Below are 16,859 nucleotides of genomic sequence, written 5' to 3' on the forward strand. Positions count from 1 at the left end.
AAAAAAAAAAAAGCCAGGAGGAGGAAAGGACCCAAGTTTCCATCAACAGATGAATTGATAAACAAAATGTGGTATATACACACATGGCCATTAAAGGAATGAAATTCTGACACCTACTACATGGACAAAGACTAAGCTAAGTAAAGTAAGTCAGACACAAGAAAACAAATACTGCATGATTCCATTTATGTGAGCACATAAATCCATAGAGACAGAAAGAAGAAGTTACCAGAAGTAAGAGGAGAGAAGAATGGAGGTGTATCATTTAATATTATTTAATGGATACCCAGTTCTGGAAATGGATAGTTGTAATGGCTGCACAACATTGTGCATGGACTTAATGCCACAAAATTACACACTTTTTACCTGGCTTTTATTTATTTTTTAAATAGTTTATTGTCAAGTTGGTTTCCATATAATACCCAGTGCTCATCCCCATAAGTACCCTCCTCCATGCCCATAAGTGGTTTTTAAAAGTTAAAAAAAATGGTACACTTGTTTCTATTTTATCAAAAATTTAAAAATGCATTTCTGATTAAATAATTATACTGTTTAAAAACATCTCATGATGGAAAAAGAGACGGTACCTCTGTGGAACCTGTCTGATAGAGCTCTAAAATGAAGTCGTGGAGTGGGTGATGTTTCCCCACAAATAAGACGTCACCTCCAAGACTGTTTCTTTTAGCTGGGGGAAAGTAAGGAAAGAATAAAGATCAAATAATTACATGTGCAAGCACAACTTTTATGAGAATAAAATAAAATGAAACATCTAAATTTTATTTTGTTTTATTTTTTTTTAAGTTTATTTATTTTGAGAGAGAATCCTGGGCTCAATCTCACAAACCACAGGATCACAACCTGAGCCAAGATCAAGAGTCAGATGCTTAATCAACTGAGCCATTCAGGCACCCCAAGAAATCACCTAAATTTTCAAAAGTATAAAGTTTACAAAAAAATAATTTAAAACTTATACACTGAAATGTGTGAAGTCTCTGTGAAAGAAAAATAAAATTTTGACAGTAAGGTTTCAAAGATCAATGACTATCAGAAAAATTTATCACTAAAAGATACTTGAATACAGTGTTGTAAGATAAGGGACAAAGTTATTTGTACAGAACTCAATTGCTTACTTTAAGAAATATATAACCATTTCCCGAGGAAACGCAAACAAATTATACCATCTGATAACAAAGACTATTCTAAGGATGGCTCACAGAGAAATTATTTCTGTAAGTTTATCATACTGGTGTTAAATAAATTTCCCAATAGAATCTAGCTTCCAATTTCCCAATACTTTTAACTGTCAGTATTAATAACAAAATGCCACTTTTTTTGGGTATAAAATAATATTTTAGGTTAGTAATCTGAGAGAAAATGCCTTTGTTTCAATCTAACTTTTCAAGCAAACTTACTGTTATTGAGGGGATAAAGGATGGAGGAAAACAATACACCCCTGGCATGGAAAAATACTTTTGTGTGTACATATCATATAAGAATCAAAAAGTCAAAGGATATTCTTGAAGTATTGCTTTTTAATAAATCTAAGAAATACCTGTATGTTAAAAAAATTATAATTACTATCCAATTTTTGGATAATACATTTTAAGAAGTTGACTTTTCTCATAAAGAAAATATCAATGGTTTATGCCTTTATGTGTAATTTGATAAATGAAAAAAAGTCTAATTTCATAGGGAAATGTAAAGTTTGTATGGTACAGACTCAATGTTGAGATCAAGTGCAGTATAGTTCTTACTCTCTTCTGGAGTGAGGTCTGGGTACACCTCTTCTAGAGCAGCTCGCAGCCTTCGCTCATCCACAAAAGGCAAGAGAGCAACACCTGGGAAAATAAACGCACACCCCGCTATTAGGATTATCCAAATTCCACTTATCATTGGTACAAATAAACACTTCAAGTAGAATATCCTGGTGATGTAAGAACACTTTGAAACTGAATTCTATTTAGTCAAATCTCAGATGCAAATACTTTTCATGTGGTCAGAGAAGAAAAAAGTTCTATGTATTTTCCATCCTTAAAATGGCTCCGAAGAGCCATGTTTGCAGAATCCTAACTCTGTGATGATATAATTTTTTTTTTAATGTTTTATTTATTTCTAGGAGAGAGAGAGACAGCGTGAGCAGGGGAGGGTCAGAGACAGGAGTCACAGACTGAAACAGGCTCCAGGCTCTGAGCTGGCAGTCAGCACAGAGCCCGACGCGGGGCTCGAACCCACGAACCGCGAGATCATGACCTAAGTGAAAGTCGGACGCTTAAACGACTAAGCCACCCAGGCGCCCCTGTGATGATATAATTTTTAAATTAACTGGACAAGTGGCCACCTGGACAGGAGTCTTTGTTCTCGCCTTACTTACGAGGATGCCCTTGGGCAAGCCAGTTAATCTGTCAAGGGCTTGAGCTTGTCCTTTCATTTTTCTGACTTGGTTTTCAACTAAAATACTCAAGCAGAATAAATACATGGAATGTCTTCCAGCTCTAAAGCTGCATGGTATTGTTTACATTTAAAAACCTAATAACTAATTAATACACAGAAAGTTTTTAGAGACTTGCTTAAATAACTTTGGGGAGTACTCAGGCTGAAAACTGTCCTCTGGAAGGTGCCAGAATTAAGGCAATTGTTTTATTTCAATCTAAATTCATAATTTTCAAAGAAGCACACCAGTGGTACAATATCTATTACTAGAAAAATACATGAAGTTATTCAACCAAATGTGTATGTTGTACTGTATATAATATAAATAGTCTTTTGGCTAAAAAATTTAAGACAAATAGCAAAGAGTAATGCTAAATAGAGCTAAATAATTTTGAAAAGACGGCCAGTCAAAACTGCTATACTTGTGATTGTTCTCTTTAGAATGATGAGAAATGAAAGGCTCTCAAAGTTGTCATTAATTACTTACCTACCATGTTTTCAAAGTTTAGAAACAAGTTCAATCTCATTACCCAGTAGGGAAACATGTATTTTTTAAAGTTAAAAAGAAACTAACTTATAGTGTGAATTCTGAAGGGCCTGAAAAGTGATTTCAAGAATATGAACATTGATCGTATGAGCTAGGCTATTTCATTCACTGGTAAACATTTACATGGAAAAAAATGTAGGGAGTTGTTCAAGTTTTGTTCAGTTACACACTGAAAACCCAAACAAATTATCAGAAAGCCCCTTCCATCAATTCCAAAAGCCATCTCCAACTGGCAAGCTAGCTAATGACAGCAATAAGGTTATTAAGCAACAAATCAAATCAGTCCTACTGGCTGGGTGAAAAGATATACTTTACACCCAGATGTGATTAAAGTAAGTGCCTGAGTGAGCTGACAGTAAAAATGACACGAGGAGCTAAATTTTTCCTGAGTACTTATTTACAGGTAACCTAGGTAGCAGTAATACGTAGGTAAACATAGTGCTCATACTCTCTGGGTTCAGATCTTAGTTCTGTGCTGTGTGACTTTCATCAAAATACTAAAATTCTCTGTTCGTATATAAAATACATAGCATTCAAAATGACTACGCTATATTCTTCTTATACACATTATGTAAATATAAAAACCAACATTGAAAGTACACATGTTCAATAAATATTATGGTTTTTTTTTTTTAAGTATGTGTATTTATTGAGAGACAGCACAAGTGGGGAAGGGGCAGATAGAGAGGAAGAGAGAGAATCCCAGGCAGGCTCCGTGCTGTCAGTAAGAAGCCTGAAGCAGGGCTTGATCTCAAGAAGCATGAGATCATGACCTGAGCCCAAATCAAGAGTCAGATACTTAAATGACTGACCCACCCAGGTGCCAGGACATTATGTGAATACTATAAAAGTACAACATTGTCAAGAATACCTGTTCAATAAATGTTGACAAAGTACCCAGATATATTTTATTGTTAGGCAAGAACTTAAATATTACCATTACTCAATAAATTTTAAAGACACATGAGGGGCGCCTGGGTGGCTTAGTCGGTTAAGCGTCCAACTTTCACTTAGGTCATGATCTCGCGGTTCGTGGGTTCGAGCCCCGTGTCGGGCTCTGTGCTGACTGCCAGCTCAGAGCCTGGAGCCTGTTTCAGTCTGTGACTCCCTCTCTCTCTGACCCTCCCCTGCTCAAGCTGTCTCTCTCTCTCCTAGAAATAAATAAAACATTTAAAAAAATAAATAAATAAAAATAAAAATAAATAATAAAAAATAAAGACACATGAGAAAAACGATAATAGTACTAAATTTTACCTCAAAATACGTTGTGTTCTTGCTACAGTCTAATAAATGAAGATACTTATACAAAATATAAAAATATTAAAGTNCAGCAGAGCCTGACACAGGGCTCAAACTCACAAGCTGTGAGATCATGACCTGAGCCAAAGTCAGCCACCTAACTGACTGAGCCACCCAGGTGCTCCTCCAAAACTTTTTAAAGCTACAGGAATTAGAACAGTTTGTGCTGGCCTAAGGACAGGCATTATCAGGCAGTGGAACAGAGAGCCTATCAATAAGCACTCAGATACATGGTCAAATGATCATCAATAAGGGTGCCAAGACCATTCGTTGGGAAAAGAGCAATCTTTTCAACAAATGGTGCTGGGTAAATGGGTAACAGAAGAATGAAACTGGACCCTAACCTTTTACCATACACAAAAATTGCCTCAAAATAGATCAAAGAACTAATGTTAAGCGCTAACACTATAAAACTCTGAAAACAAAACAGGAAGGAAGCTTCCTGACATTGGATATGGCAATGATTTCTTGGATATGACAACAAAGCACAGGCAATGAAAAACAGTCCAACAAAAATTGGACTTCATCAGAATTTAAAGCTGGGGTACCTGGGTGGCTCAGTCAGTTAAGTGTCTGACTTCAGCCTCAGGTCATGATCTCACAGTTTGTGGGTTTTGGGCCCTGCAGAGGGCTCTGTGCTGATGGCTCAGAGCCTGAAGCCTACTTCGGATTCTGTGTCTCCATCTCTCTCTGCCCATCCCCTGCTTGTGCTCTGTCTCTGACTCTCAAAAATGAATTAAAATGTTAAAAAAATTTAAAGTTTTTGTGCATCAAAGGACACTATCAAACTAAGTAAAAAGTCACAAAATGGAAGAAAATAAATGCAAAATCATATATGAGACTGGTGTCCAAAATACATAAAGTACTCCTACAACAACAAATATATAAACAACTCCTATAAAATGACACATAGATCAACAGAATAAAATTGAGAGTCCAGAAAACCCCCACACATGGTCAATTAATTTATGACACAGAAGGCAAGAATATACAATGGAAAAGGCAGTCTCTTCAATAAACGGTGTGAAGAAAACTGTAAAGTTACATGCAAAAGAGTGACCATTTTCTTGCACCATACAAATAAACTCAAAATGAATTGCAGACTTGAATGTAAGACCTTAAAGCATAAAACTCCTGGAAGATGATTCTAAAACCAGACAAAGACCTTACTAAAATGGAGAACTACAGAGCATTTTCCCTGATGAACATGAATGCAAAAATTCTCAACAAGATACTCGTCAACCGGATCCAACAATACATTAAAAGAATTATTCACCACGATCAAGTGGGATTTATACCTGGGATGCGGGGCTGGTTCAATATCCACAGATCAACCAATGTGATACATCACATTAATAAAAGAACGATGATCTCAATAGATGCAGAGAAAACATCTGACAAAATACAGCATCCTTCCTTGATAAAAACCCTCAAGAAAGTAGGGACAGAAGGATCATACCTCAAGATCATAAAAGCCATATATATGAAAGACTCACTGGTAATATCATCCTCAATGGGAAAAACCGAGAGCTTTCCCCCTAAGCTCAGGAACACAACGAGGATGTCCACTCTCACCACTGTAATTCAACATAGTGTTGGAAGTCCTAGCTAGCCTCAGCAATTGGACAACACAAAGGAATAAAAGGCATCCAAACCAGCAAGGAAGAAGTCAAACTTTCACTCTTTACAGATGACCTGATACTCTTTGTGGAAACCCAAAAGATTCCACCAAAAAAACTGCTAGAACTGATCCATGAATTCAGCAAAGTTGCAGCATATAAAATCAATGAACAGAAATCAGCTGTATTTCTATATACCAATAATGAAGCAGCAGATAGAGAAATCAAAGATTCGATCCCATTTACAATTGCACCAAAACCCATAAAATACCTAGGAATAAACCTAACCAAAGACGTAAAAAGTCTATACAGTGAAAACTATAGAAAGCCTATGAAAGAAATTGAAGACACAAAAAGATGGAAAAATATTCCATGCTCATCGATTGGAGGAACAAATATTGTTAAAATGTCAATACTACCCAAAGCAATCTACACATTCAATGCAATCCCTATCATAATAACACCAGCATTCTTCACAGAGCTAGAACAAACACTCCTAAAATTTGTATGGAACAGCCAAAGCAATCCTGAAAAAGAAAACCAAGGCATCACAATTCTGGACTTCAAGGTGTATTACAAAGCCGTAATCATCAAGACAGTATGGTACTGGCACAAAAACAGAACACACAGATCAATGGAACAGAATAGAGAACCCAGAAATGGACCCACAAACATGGCCAACGAATCTTTGACAAAACAGGTAAGAATATCCAATGGGATAAAAGTCTCTTCAGCAAATGGTGCTGGGAAAACTGGACAGCAACATGCAGAAGACTGAACCTGGACCACTATTTTACACCATACACAAAAGTAAACTCAAAAATGGATGAAAGACCTAAACGTAAGACAGGAAGCCATCAAAATCCTTGAGGAGAAAGCATGTAAAAACCTCTTTGACCTTAGCCACAGCAACCTCTTACTCAGCATTTCTCCAGATGCAACGGAAACAAAAGCAAAAATGAACTACTGGGACCTCATCAAGATAAAAGCTTCTGCACAGGGAAGGAAACAATCAGCAAAACTAAAAGGCAACCAATAGAATGGGAACAGATATTTGCAAATGACACAGCAGATAAAGGATCAGTATCCAAAAATCTATAAAGAACATATCAAAATCAACACCCAAAAAACAAATAATCCAGTGAAGAAATGGGCAAAAGACATGAATAGACAATTTTCCAAAGAAGACATCCATATGGCTAATAGACACATGAAAGATACTCAACATCACTCATCATCAGGAAAATACAAATCAAAACCACAATGAAATACCACCTCACACCTGTCAGAATGGCTAACATTAACACTCAGGCAATGACAGATGTTGGCAAGGAGGTGGAAAAGGAGGATCTCTTTTGCACTGCTGGTGGGAATGCAAACTGGTGTAGCACTCTGGAAAACAGAATGGAGGTTCCTCAAAAAACTAAAAATAAAACTACTCTATGACCCAGCAATTGCACTACTAGGTATTTATCCAAAAGATACAAGCGTGCTGTTTCGAAGGGGCACATGCACCCCAATGTTTACAGTAGTGGTATCAACAATAGCCAAAGTATGGAAAGAGCCCAAATGTCCAATGACTGATGAATGGATAAAGATGGGGTATATATGTATACTGGAATATTACTTGACAATCTAAAAGAATGAAGTCTTGCCATTTGCAACAACACAGATGGAACTAGAGTGTATTGTGCTAAGTGAAATTAGCCAGAGAAAGACAAATATCATATGACTTCACTCATGTGGAATTTAAGNTAACAGACTTGCTGGAAGGGTTTTTGGGGGGGGGATGGGCTAAATGGGCAAGGGGCATTAAGGAGAACACTTGCTGGAGTAAACACTGGATGTTATATGTAGGAGATGAATCACTGGCTTCTACTCCTGAAATCATTATCATACTATATGCTAAAGTGAATGTAAGTTAAAATAAAAAAATCCTAGAAGAAACCATCAACTCCATGAGATCANTCCTCAGTCAAGGGCAACAAAAGTCAAAATAAAGGGAACTACATCAAACTAAAAAGCTTTGGTTTCAGCAAGGAGATCACCTACGAACTGAAAAGACGACCTACTGAATGGGAGAAGGTATTTGCAAATCATATATCCAATAAGGGGCTGATATCTAAAATATATGAAGACTTACACAGCTTAATGCCAAAAACCCCCAATCCAATTAAAAAATGGGCAGAAGATCTGGACAGATATTTTTTCAAAGACATGCAGATGGTGTACAGACACATAAAAAGGCGTTCAAATCACTAATTATCAGGGAAATGCATGTCAAAATGATATGAGATATCACATCTATAAGAATGACTATTACCAAAATGACAACAATATAACAAGTGTTTGTGAGGATGTGGAGAAAAGGGAACCCTCAAACACTGTCGGTAGGAAATGTACATTGGTGCAGACACTATGGGAAATAGTATGAAGGTATCTCAAAAATTAAACATAGAATGAGTGTATGGTCCAACAATTCCTACTTCTGGCTATCGATCCAAAGAAGATAAAAACACCAATCTGAAGAAATATATGCATCCTTATGTTTACTGCAGTATTATTTACAATAGCCAAGACGTGGAAGCAACTCAAGTGTCCTTTGACAGACGAATGGGTAAAGAAGATGTATACGATGAAGTATTACTCGGCCACAAAAAAGAACAAAAGCTTACCATTTTCAAAAACATCAATGTACCTACAAGTTATTATGCTAAATGAAATAAAACCCGACAGAGAAAGACAAATACTGTATGATTTCACTTATAGGTGTAATGTAAAACACAAACAAACAAACCAACAAAACAAACTCATAGATATAGGAAACAAACTGTTGGTTACCAGAGAGGGAGGCAGGTGAGGAGATAGGTGAACTAGGTGAAGCAGATTAAAAGATATATTCTTCTAGTTATTAAGTCAGTCATGGGTATGTTATACAGCATAGGAATACACTCAATAGTACTGTAGTAACCTTCAATGGTGATAGATGGTAATGAGACTTACCACAGGGATTATTTCATAACGTATAAAAATATCTAATCACCATGATATACATCTGAACTAACAGGATACTGTATGTCAATTATACTTCAATAATAAATACATAAAAGCCATTTGCCCAATAAAAAAAGAAAATACAAATGTTGGCAAGGATGTGAAGAAATTGTAACCACTGTGCACTGCCCCACTTTTCCTCTGGATGATTTATACTATAACGACACAGATAGAAAGCAAGATATCTGCACACCTTTAAATTTACTTACTTAACACTTACATAAGGATACTTACTTATATTTTTACTTTACTGCTTTTTATTTTCTTATGTCTCCACTCCCTATAATCAAAGCGTTCTCCACAAAGCACCTTCAAAAACAACCTAAAACTCCAATCCATTTACATGTAACAAAATATGACCACAGAGCACAACACTTGCTAACCTCAATCAATGGGTTGCATTTCCCATTATCATTTCCATTAAAGAAATAATGAAATGTCTTTCACTACATAAACCAAAAGTCAACCCTAAAAATCTCATAAAATGATTTTTAATTTGTAAATTATTAATCCCCCTTTATCTCACAATTCTGAGTCATGTTATTGGTCATCTGCACCACAGGAAATAACCAAGGAAAAAGTGAAAACATGACTTTACCAAATGTGATAATCTTAGAAAAAATATAGGAGGAAGAAAAGGTTAAAATGATTTGCTGAAAGGGGATTTGGCATTAAATAATAGTTGACTTACTGTGTGACAGAATTATTTTTCTTTTTTTAAAATAGTTTATTGTCAAGTTGCTTCCTATGTAACACCCATTGCTCATCCCCACAAGTGCCCTCCTCCANGTAACAGAATTCTTTATTGTTTTTTACAATTCAGCCAGTCAACATCACATTTTCTTAGTAAACAGCACCTTAAATTTAGTACTAATTTAAAATTGACATTCTTGCAAAAACTGTAAACAGAAAGAATGAGAAAATAACAGGTAACTAAACAAACAGGAAATGATTACTGTCAAGTATTTAAAACTAAATTTCTTCTACATTTTTCATTTTCAAATTTCCATGGAGTAAAAGTGAATCTCCACAAGGACACAACAATGTTTCTATATTTCTAATATTACAAGATGCCTAAGAGCTACAGACTGGAAGGAGCAAGTCCCAAGCCCCATTAATCAATCACAAAAGAGACAAAAGACAGAATGATTAATCTCTTTCAACAGAATTTACTTTTTATCAGAATGTTACTATTAAAATTACTACTAATCACTGATAATCCCAGTGTTGGATGGAAAAAATCAAATTTTCACATATAATTCTTAAAATATTTATCTTTTAAAAAAAGTTTATTCATTTTGAGAGAGAGAGAAAGTGTGGCAGAGAGGGAGTGAGAGAATCTCAAGCAGGCTTCAAACTGTCAGTGCAAAGACCAATAAGGGACTCGAACCCATCAGTGAGTTCATGACCAGCCAAAGGTGGTCACTTAACCGACTAACCCACCCAGACATCCCAAAATATTTATCTCTTACAGAAATTCTTTCTTCCCATAAATCATATTTTCTTACAGTTTACCAAAAGCAGAAAGTTATTTTAACAAAGAGGACTACTATTTGAATTTTACCTTGCCATGCATATTTCTTCCCATTCAAATCAATAGCAAAATCTTCAGGATAGAAGTCAATTATACTAGAATCCTGTATCAGGGAGAAAAATAAAGATTTAAAACAAAAGTCACACATGTCAGAGTTACAAAGAATTTGACATTTCTTTCATTAATGTTATCAGGCCCAACGAGAAAATGAGGTTTTATTCCTTCAAAAAAATGCAGTAGTTAAGGTATCAGGTCATTAATCCCAGCTGCAAAACAAAATTAATTTTATTTTAAAAATGGGGGTGGGGAGGATTATAGAAGAATTTTTGAACTGACAACTGTGAACCCAAGATAGTCAATGAAGAATTTACGGACTCTGACTAATTCCTACTTCTTGCCAGGGTCTCCCACTTTCTATGTGGCACACAAAACAAGTGCAGAGATGATCTTAGGTAGCCCTGGCTGAACTCTGGTAGCCACCACACATGGCAGGAATAAATAAAAATAATAACTTACAGGTAAGCTGAGAACAAAGGAACTGTTACAAGAACTTCTCCTAGAGGTGCCTGGGTGGCTAAGTCAGTTAAGTGGCCAACTTCAGCTCAGGTCATGATCTCAGAGTTTGCAAGTTCGAGCCCCACATTGGGCTTTCTACAGTCAGCACGAAACCCACTTCAAATCCTCTGTCCCCCTTTCTCTTTGCCTCTCCCCACTCATGCGTGCTCTCTCTCAAAAATTAAAAAAAGAAAAAAAAAAAAAGAAAAAGAATTTCTCCCAAACACAAATTTATTTTATTTGCTGAGTAGGGTTTTGATGGCCAAGGAAAGTAGAAAATAAAAAGGTGAAAAATATAAAGAACTCAATATTTTTACTTTCTTTCTGGACTTCACTGTTTTAACTATGAGATACAAAAGCAATTATGAATGTTAGTGAAATGTATCCCAAAACCTGGTTACCAACACTCAAAATACTAAGACACTTACAGGATCACTCATGAGCTTCCGCCATGATGGAGGTAGAAAGTTACCACTTGCAGCTGGAAAAACTCCCATAAGTTGTTCCAGTGGTTTAAACTACAAGAATGAAAAAAAGTTTAAGACAAAATACACAACTTTTATCTATGCCAAAATTCTATGAATTTTATGACTCTAAATAACTAGGCTTACCGGTTTAGTGCCCTTCTCAAAATCAGATGGCATGTCTGCAATTCCTTCAAAGTCTGAAGCAAATGGTGCATAATGGAATGGATAATACCATTTCCAGGAAGCACAGCCCTAGAATCACCAAAAAAAAAAAAAAAACAAAAACAAAAAACCCAAAACCCAAAAATCTATGTTCAATATGGACACAGTAAAAGCAAACAAAAATCAGAGTATTATTAATCTATAATATTCTATTTATAAAACACATGACTTCCAGTGCACATTCCACGTACTTTTTCCCCGTAAGTCCTATAAGTTGTTTTGATTAACTGAACTTTTACTTTACATCAATGGCTCCTTGATTTAAAAACTATTGCATGGGGTGTGTGCGTGGCTCAGTGGGTTGAGCATCCAACTCGATTTTGGCTCAGGTCATGATCCCAGGGTCCTGGGACTGAGCTCCATGCTGTGTGGAGCCTACTTAAGATTCTGTACTCCCCATCTCTCTTTCCCCTCCTCCCTCCCTCTGGCCCCTTCCCCAATTGTGCTCTCTATAAAAATATTTTCTTTTAATTGTTAAGTTTATTTATTTGAGAGAGAGAGTGTACACACATACACACACAAGCGTGCATGCAGGAGCTGGGGAGGGGCACAGGAAGGAAAGAGAATCCCAAGCAGGCTCCACATTATCAGCACAGACCCTGATGCAGGACTCAGTCTCACAAACCATGAAATAATGATCTGAGCTAAGATCAAGAGTCAGACACTTAGCTGATTAAGGAACTCAGGCGCCCCCCCCCAAATAAATTAAAAAAAAAATTTTTTTTAAAAAGAAGCTACTGCGAAGCATCTTTAACAATTAGTAGTTAACACCAAACTTTGTATTTACTAACAAATTTGGTGAAGATTTTTATCCTTAAAATGTGCTTGGTGAGGGGTGCCTGGGTAGCTCAGTCGGTTAGACATCCAACTTCAGCTCAGGACATGATCTTGTAGTCTTTGAGTTTGAGCCCCGCGTCAGGCTCTGTGCTGACAGCTCAGAGCCTGAAGCCTGCTTCAGATTCTGTGTCTCCCTCTCTCTCTGCCCCTCCTCCACTCATGCTATGTCTTTCTCTCTCAAAAATAAACATTAAAAAACATTTTTTTTAAATGTGCTTGGTGATATTTCTTTCCAGTTCTACAACTGCCATCACCAAATAAAACGAAGAGCAATGGTAGCTGGCACTTACTTAGCATATAGATGGTAAGGGACATCACTGAAACAGTGACTAAGTAAAACTGGCCAAAGTTTCATTTTACAATTTCCTATTATATTTTCATTGTGATAACTTTCTCTTTATTATAAAAATATTTAAGTAAACCTATCAAAAAGAAAACAGTAAGTTTTACTGATAGAAAAGTCCTCCTAATATGTTTTGATTCTATGCCCAGGGAATTAAAATCTTGTGGACAAAAGTAAAACAGGAATTTGCAGTATTTGACAGCCTAACTTAATGCACTAAATTACACTTTCCACTTAACGACATACTCCATCTTTTCTCAGATCACACCAAACCTAACTTGCTTTGCTCTACGAGAATGAATCCATATATTAACTACTAGTGTTACAATCCCCTCTATGTCTACCTAATCTCTCACAATCTGATATCTCAATTATCAAAAGCTTTAAGTCAGATACAAATTACTCCAATTAGAATGCACTTCATGTAACATCACTACATTACATGGAGGAAACGATAGCATTCAAATGTCTTTCAAATTCTTGCTAGTATTTTCTAGGCTTTGTCCTCCTTTGTTCAGTCATTTAGTGACCGTCTATGAATTACTTATTCTTTATTTCCAACTAAAAAAAAAGACTGTATTTTAATCACATTAAAAACAAAATACACTCAACCACACTACTTGATGCCAAAATCCTTAATAAGCACAACAAAAATTATCTTTATTTATATTAACACTTGAGAAACTTTAAAAGGTTTACATACAAATATCATTTAGGGTAATGAATTTCTGAACAAAAAGCTTTTAAAAAAATGAGTCTGGATTTAATTTCATAACATAGATCAATAATACAGATTATTATAGAAATTACTATCTTCCTAAAATGATTAGGTAGGTTTAAAGGAAAATATTCTCTCTGTACCTGGTAATAATATCGAAGAACCCAGCAGAGCCCCTCAACGTAAGACTGTACAACTTTACGACGGAATTTCTCATCAGCTGCATCAACATCAAATTTGTTCTTGTAGTACCGCTGCTTCCAACCAGCTTCCCACAGCCTAAAACCCAGGCAAAGTTGGTTCATGTCGAATTAATACTTTCAGTAATTGTTCACCGATTTGTCACCCAAACCATTTTATATTTAATATACAGGTGAAATGTAAATGAGTTAAACAGTAATGCTAATACAGCTTCATTTAATTATTTAATTATTCCTAAAAGCCCACTTTCACAGGATTTATTATCAACTTAAGACACAGACATCAAAAACCCAAATGATGATTCTAGTAAGACCATTATAAAACAACATTTTGGAAAAAGAGAGAATAACTATTAAAGTAGATACTGAATATTTGTTTGCTCAAGTATTAATACTGTTTTATATGTTCTTTGATTGTGGACCAATTCTAAAACTACATTTTAAGATTAAAATACTGAAAATACTTTACATAATTCAAGGTCCTCTATAAAATACATTTAAACTAAACAAAGGAAGTCAATCAAATTATTTAAAAAAAAAAAAAGAGCTGCATGGATAATTTTTTAAAAGGTAAAAAATGGTTTATAAGATAATCTAGGAACCAGGCAGGAAATTATGTTTATATCTACTTTCCACAGCCTTTGGCCTTATTCTTCCTTCAGCTAAGAGCACTGGTTTAAGGGAAAGACATATAAACGCACATATGTATGTTCTGATAAACCATAGAAGTAGGTTTACTTCTAATTCACTAAATTCTCATTAAGCACTAAAAATACATGTGAATAGATGTTTTTCACTCAAAAGTATATGATCTTTTTAAGTATTCATTTTTCATTCTCTGAAAGATTTAAACATTTTATTGAAGAATACAAAGAAGCTACAGAATACTAGGAAAACAAATCAAGACAGATCAAGAACATCAAGTTGATTCTCATTAGGGGTTATTTTCTACCATGTGCCACAACATGGTAACAAATTACAGTCATGTTCCAAGATACACCCCACACCAATTTTAACTCCTATCCACCTGCCCCAAGGATTCACTTAGAAGAAAGAGCCTCTATGGTATGGACTGTAACTCTTTTACAGAAAATATTAATGAAATACATGTGAAGGGTCCCAAGCATTTCTTGATAGAAGCAGTTCTGCCTTGACTATTCTCAGCACTGAGATTACACAATAAAGTACTAATAAATCAAGTTAACTATTAAGCTGGTATTGATCAAGATGGCTACACAACAAAACAGAAAATGTACTCTAAGAGGAAAATCCAGAGTTGGAGAAACGGAGGATCAGGTAAATGTTCAATCACAAGTCACCACATATTTCAGAATCAAAGGACGTTAGCAAAATATAGACCCATATATGACACTTGAGAAGTTTCTCATCATAAATGCAAACATACTGCCCACGTCCTATAAAAGAAGCATGAATTGTGGACCACTATTGTTTAACTTCGAAATATACCATTTTGCTAAATTCTTAATGAGTTACATTTATTAAGTCTGTTGGCCTTTTGCACTTGGAACCCAGGGTTCAAATATGGATTTAATTATATGAGAGGCTGTAAATCTTACATAATGATCTCAAATCTCTGGATAAAGAATCAAAGTTTCCCATTACAAATTTCAAGTATACAGCTAAAGGGAAATTTCTGTCATGAAATATAATTGTACATATGCAAGTCTGTGGTTTTAAAAAATATACATCTTTATCCCTTAACCTAATGACTTTTGCATATTTCATTTGAGGAAGAACCTTCCCAACTGAGATTAAAGCAAACTATATTAAGTGTCCAAGTGTAACTGAACTTTCTGTGTTAAGCAGCTTGAAAATTTAATCTCAAAACAGTAACATTCAGATCACATAGTCAGAGCTAAACACCTCATGTCTAGCCAATCTAGTGCCTGGTCTCAGGAGGGAAAAGTGGCTTGGAGGACAAAAACCTGCACGCATACTAATCTAGATACTTAGGTTTAACAGCTATAGCTTACACATCTCACTGGAATTTACTGACTATTCTAACCCTCCACATTAATTACTGGTGGATAAAAAGATCACAGGCAAGCATCTGAAGGCACTGCTGCTCTAAGCTAAATAGCATTAATTAGACAGCATCTATTTCAGCAATTTGATAACAAAATGTTACCAAAAACTGGTTTCACCTGACGTTATCCTCTGGCTCAGGTTCACTGTCACTGTCTTCTGCTTTTCGCTTAATTCCTCCTATTGGAGACGGAGAGCCATCAGAAGTGAAACTTGTATTAGGAGATACTGAAGGACTCTGCAAACAATTATAACATTACAGAGGAAGGATTTTATTATTCATTTCACATAAGAAGTTACTTCCAACTGCTATTACAATCATGCTTCATGATACATTTTTTAAAGTTATTAAATAGGTATGGTAAACATATTTAGAAAATACAAAGACTGATCTTGGCCTATGCCACTTCTTCAAAAAAGAATAATATAGTTCCAAACTTCCTATGCTTAAACTCAAAAGAATCTGAACATTATTAGAAAAATTACTTCAGAAGAAAGAAGGATCTAATCTTATAAACTTTTAAAAATTATAGGGCTTGATTATTTTTTTCTTTGTTGGTTCCTTATATTATGAATTCACAACCACTTTATACCAAACAAACAGCAAAGTTGTGAAGAAGAAAATATAAATACATAAATTAATAATACACAAAACAGTCAATGCTGGAGAGAATGAAGTTAAATGATAAGTGCTCATTTATGCAACCATTTAGGAAAGTAATAGTTTAAAGACACTCTGCCAGATAAGTGCTAAATTATTTTACAGATAATGTATTAAAATTCAATGTGCAAGTAAAAATCTATCAGTAACTTAGAAAAATGCAGATTTATTATCTCAAAGATTGGATACCATTTCAAATTCAAGGTTATCTTCCCTTTGTAACTAACTCAGGAAACACAGTGAACATTCTTATAATAAAGTATTTTAATATTTTTATTAAAAAATTAAAATTTTCTGCAGCTTTAGTTTTTTACGTTATGACCAAAA

At 35.2% G+C, this 16,859-nt stretch overlaps 1 protein-coding gene across 2 annotated transcripts in view; it reads right to left on the reverse strand.

The window, feature by feature from the left end:
• The window catches only part of XRN2 (5'-3' exoribonuclease 2), an 84,071-nt gene that overhangs the window by 28,474 nt on the left and 38,738 nt on the right, over positions 1 to 16,859 (reverse strand). For both annotated transcript variants that reach the window (XM_077750182.1, XM_077750181.1), the window contains 7 exons: positions 15,991 to 16,109; positions 13,769 to 13,904; positions 11,650 to 11,757; positions 11,467 to 11,556; positions 10,514 to 10,586; positions 1,755 to 1,838; positions 588 to 685 (listed from right to left, as the gene is read on the reverse strand). In XM_077750182.1, coding sequence (XP_077606308.1) covers positions 588 to 685; positions 1,755 to 1,838; positions 10,514 to 10,586; positions 11,467 to 11,556; positions 11,650 to 11,757; positions 13,769 to 13,904; positions 15,991 to 16,109 — 708 coding nt within the window. The remainder of the gene's footprint in view (positions 1 to 587; positions 686 to 1,754; positions 1,839 to 10,513; positions 10,587 to 11,466; positions 11,557 to 11,649; positions 11,758 to 13,768; positions 13,905 to 15,990; positions 16,110 to 16,859) is intronic.

This window comes from Crocuta crocuta, unplaced genomic scaffold, assembly GCF_008692635.1.
Source record: "Crocuta crocuta isolate KB4526 unplaced genomic scaffold, BGI_CrCroc_1.0 scaffold209, whole genome shotgun sequence".
Lineage (NCBI taxonomy): Eukaryota > Metazoa > Chordata > Mammalia > Carnivora > Hyaenidae > Crocuta > Crocuta crocuta.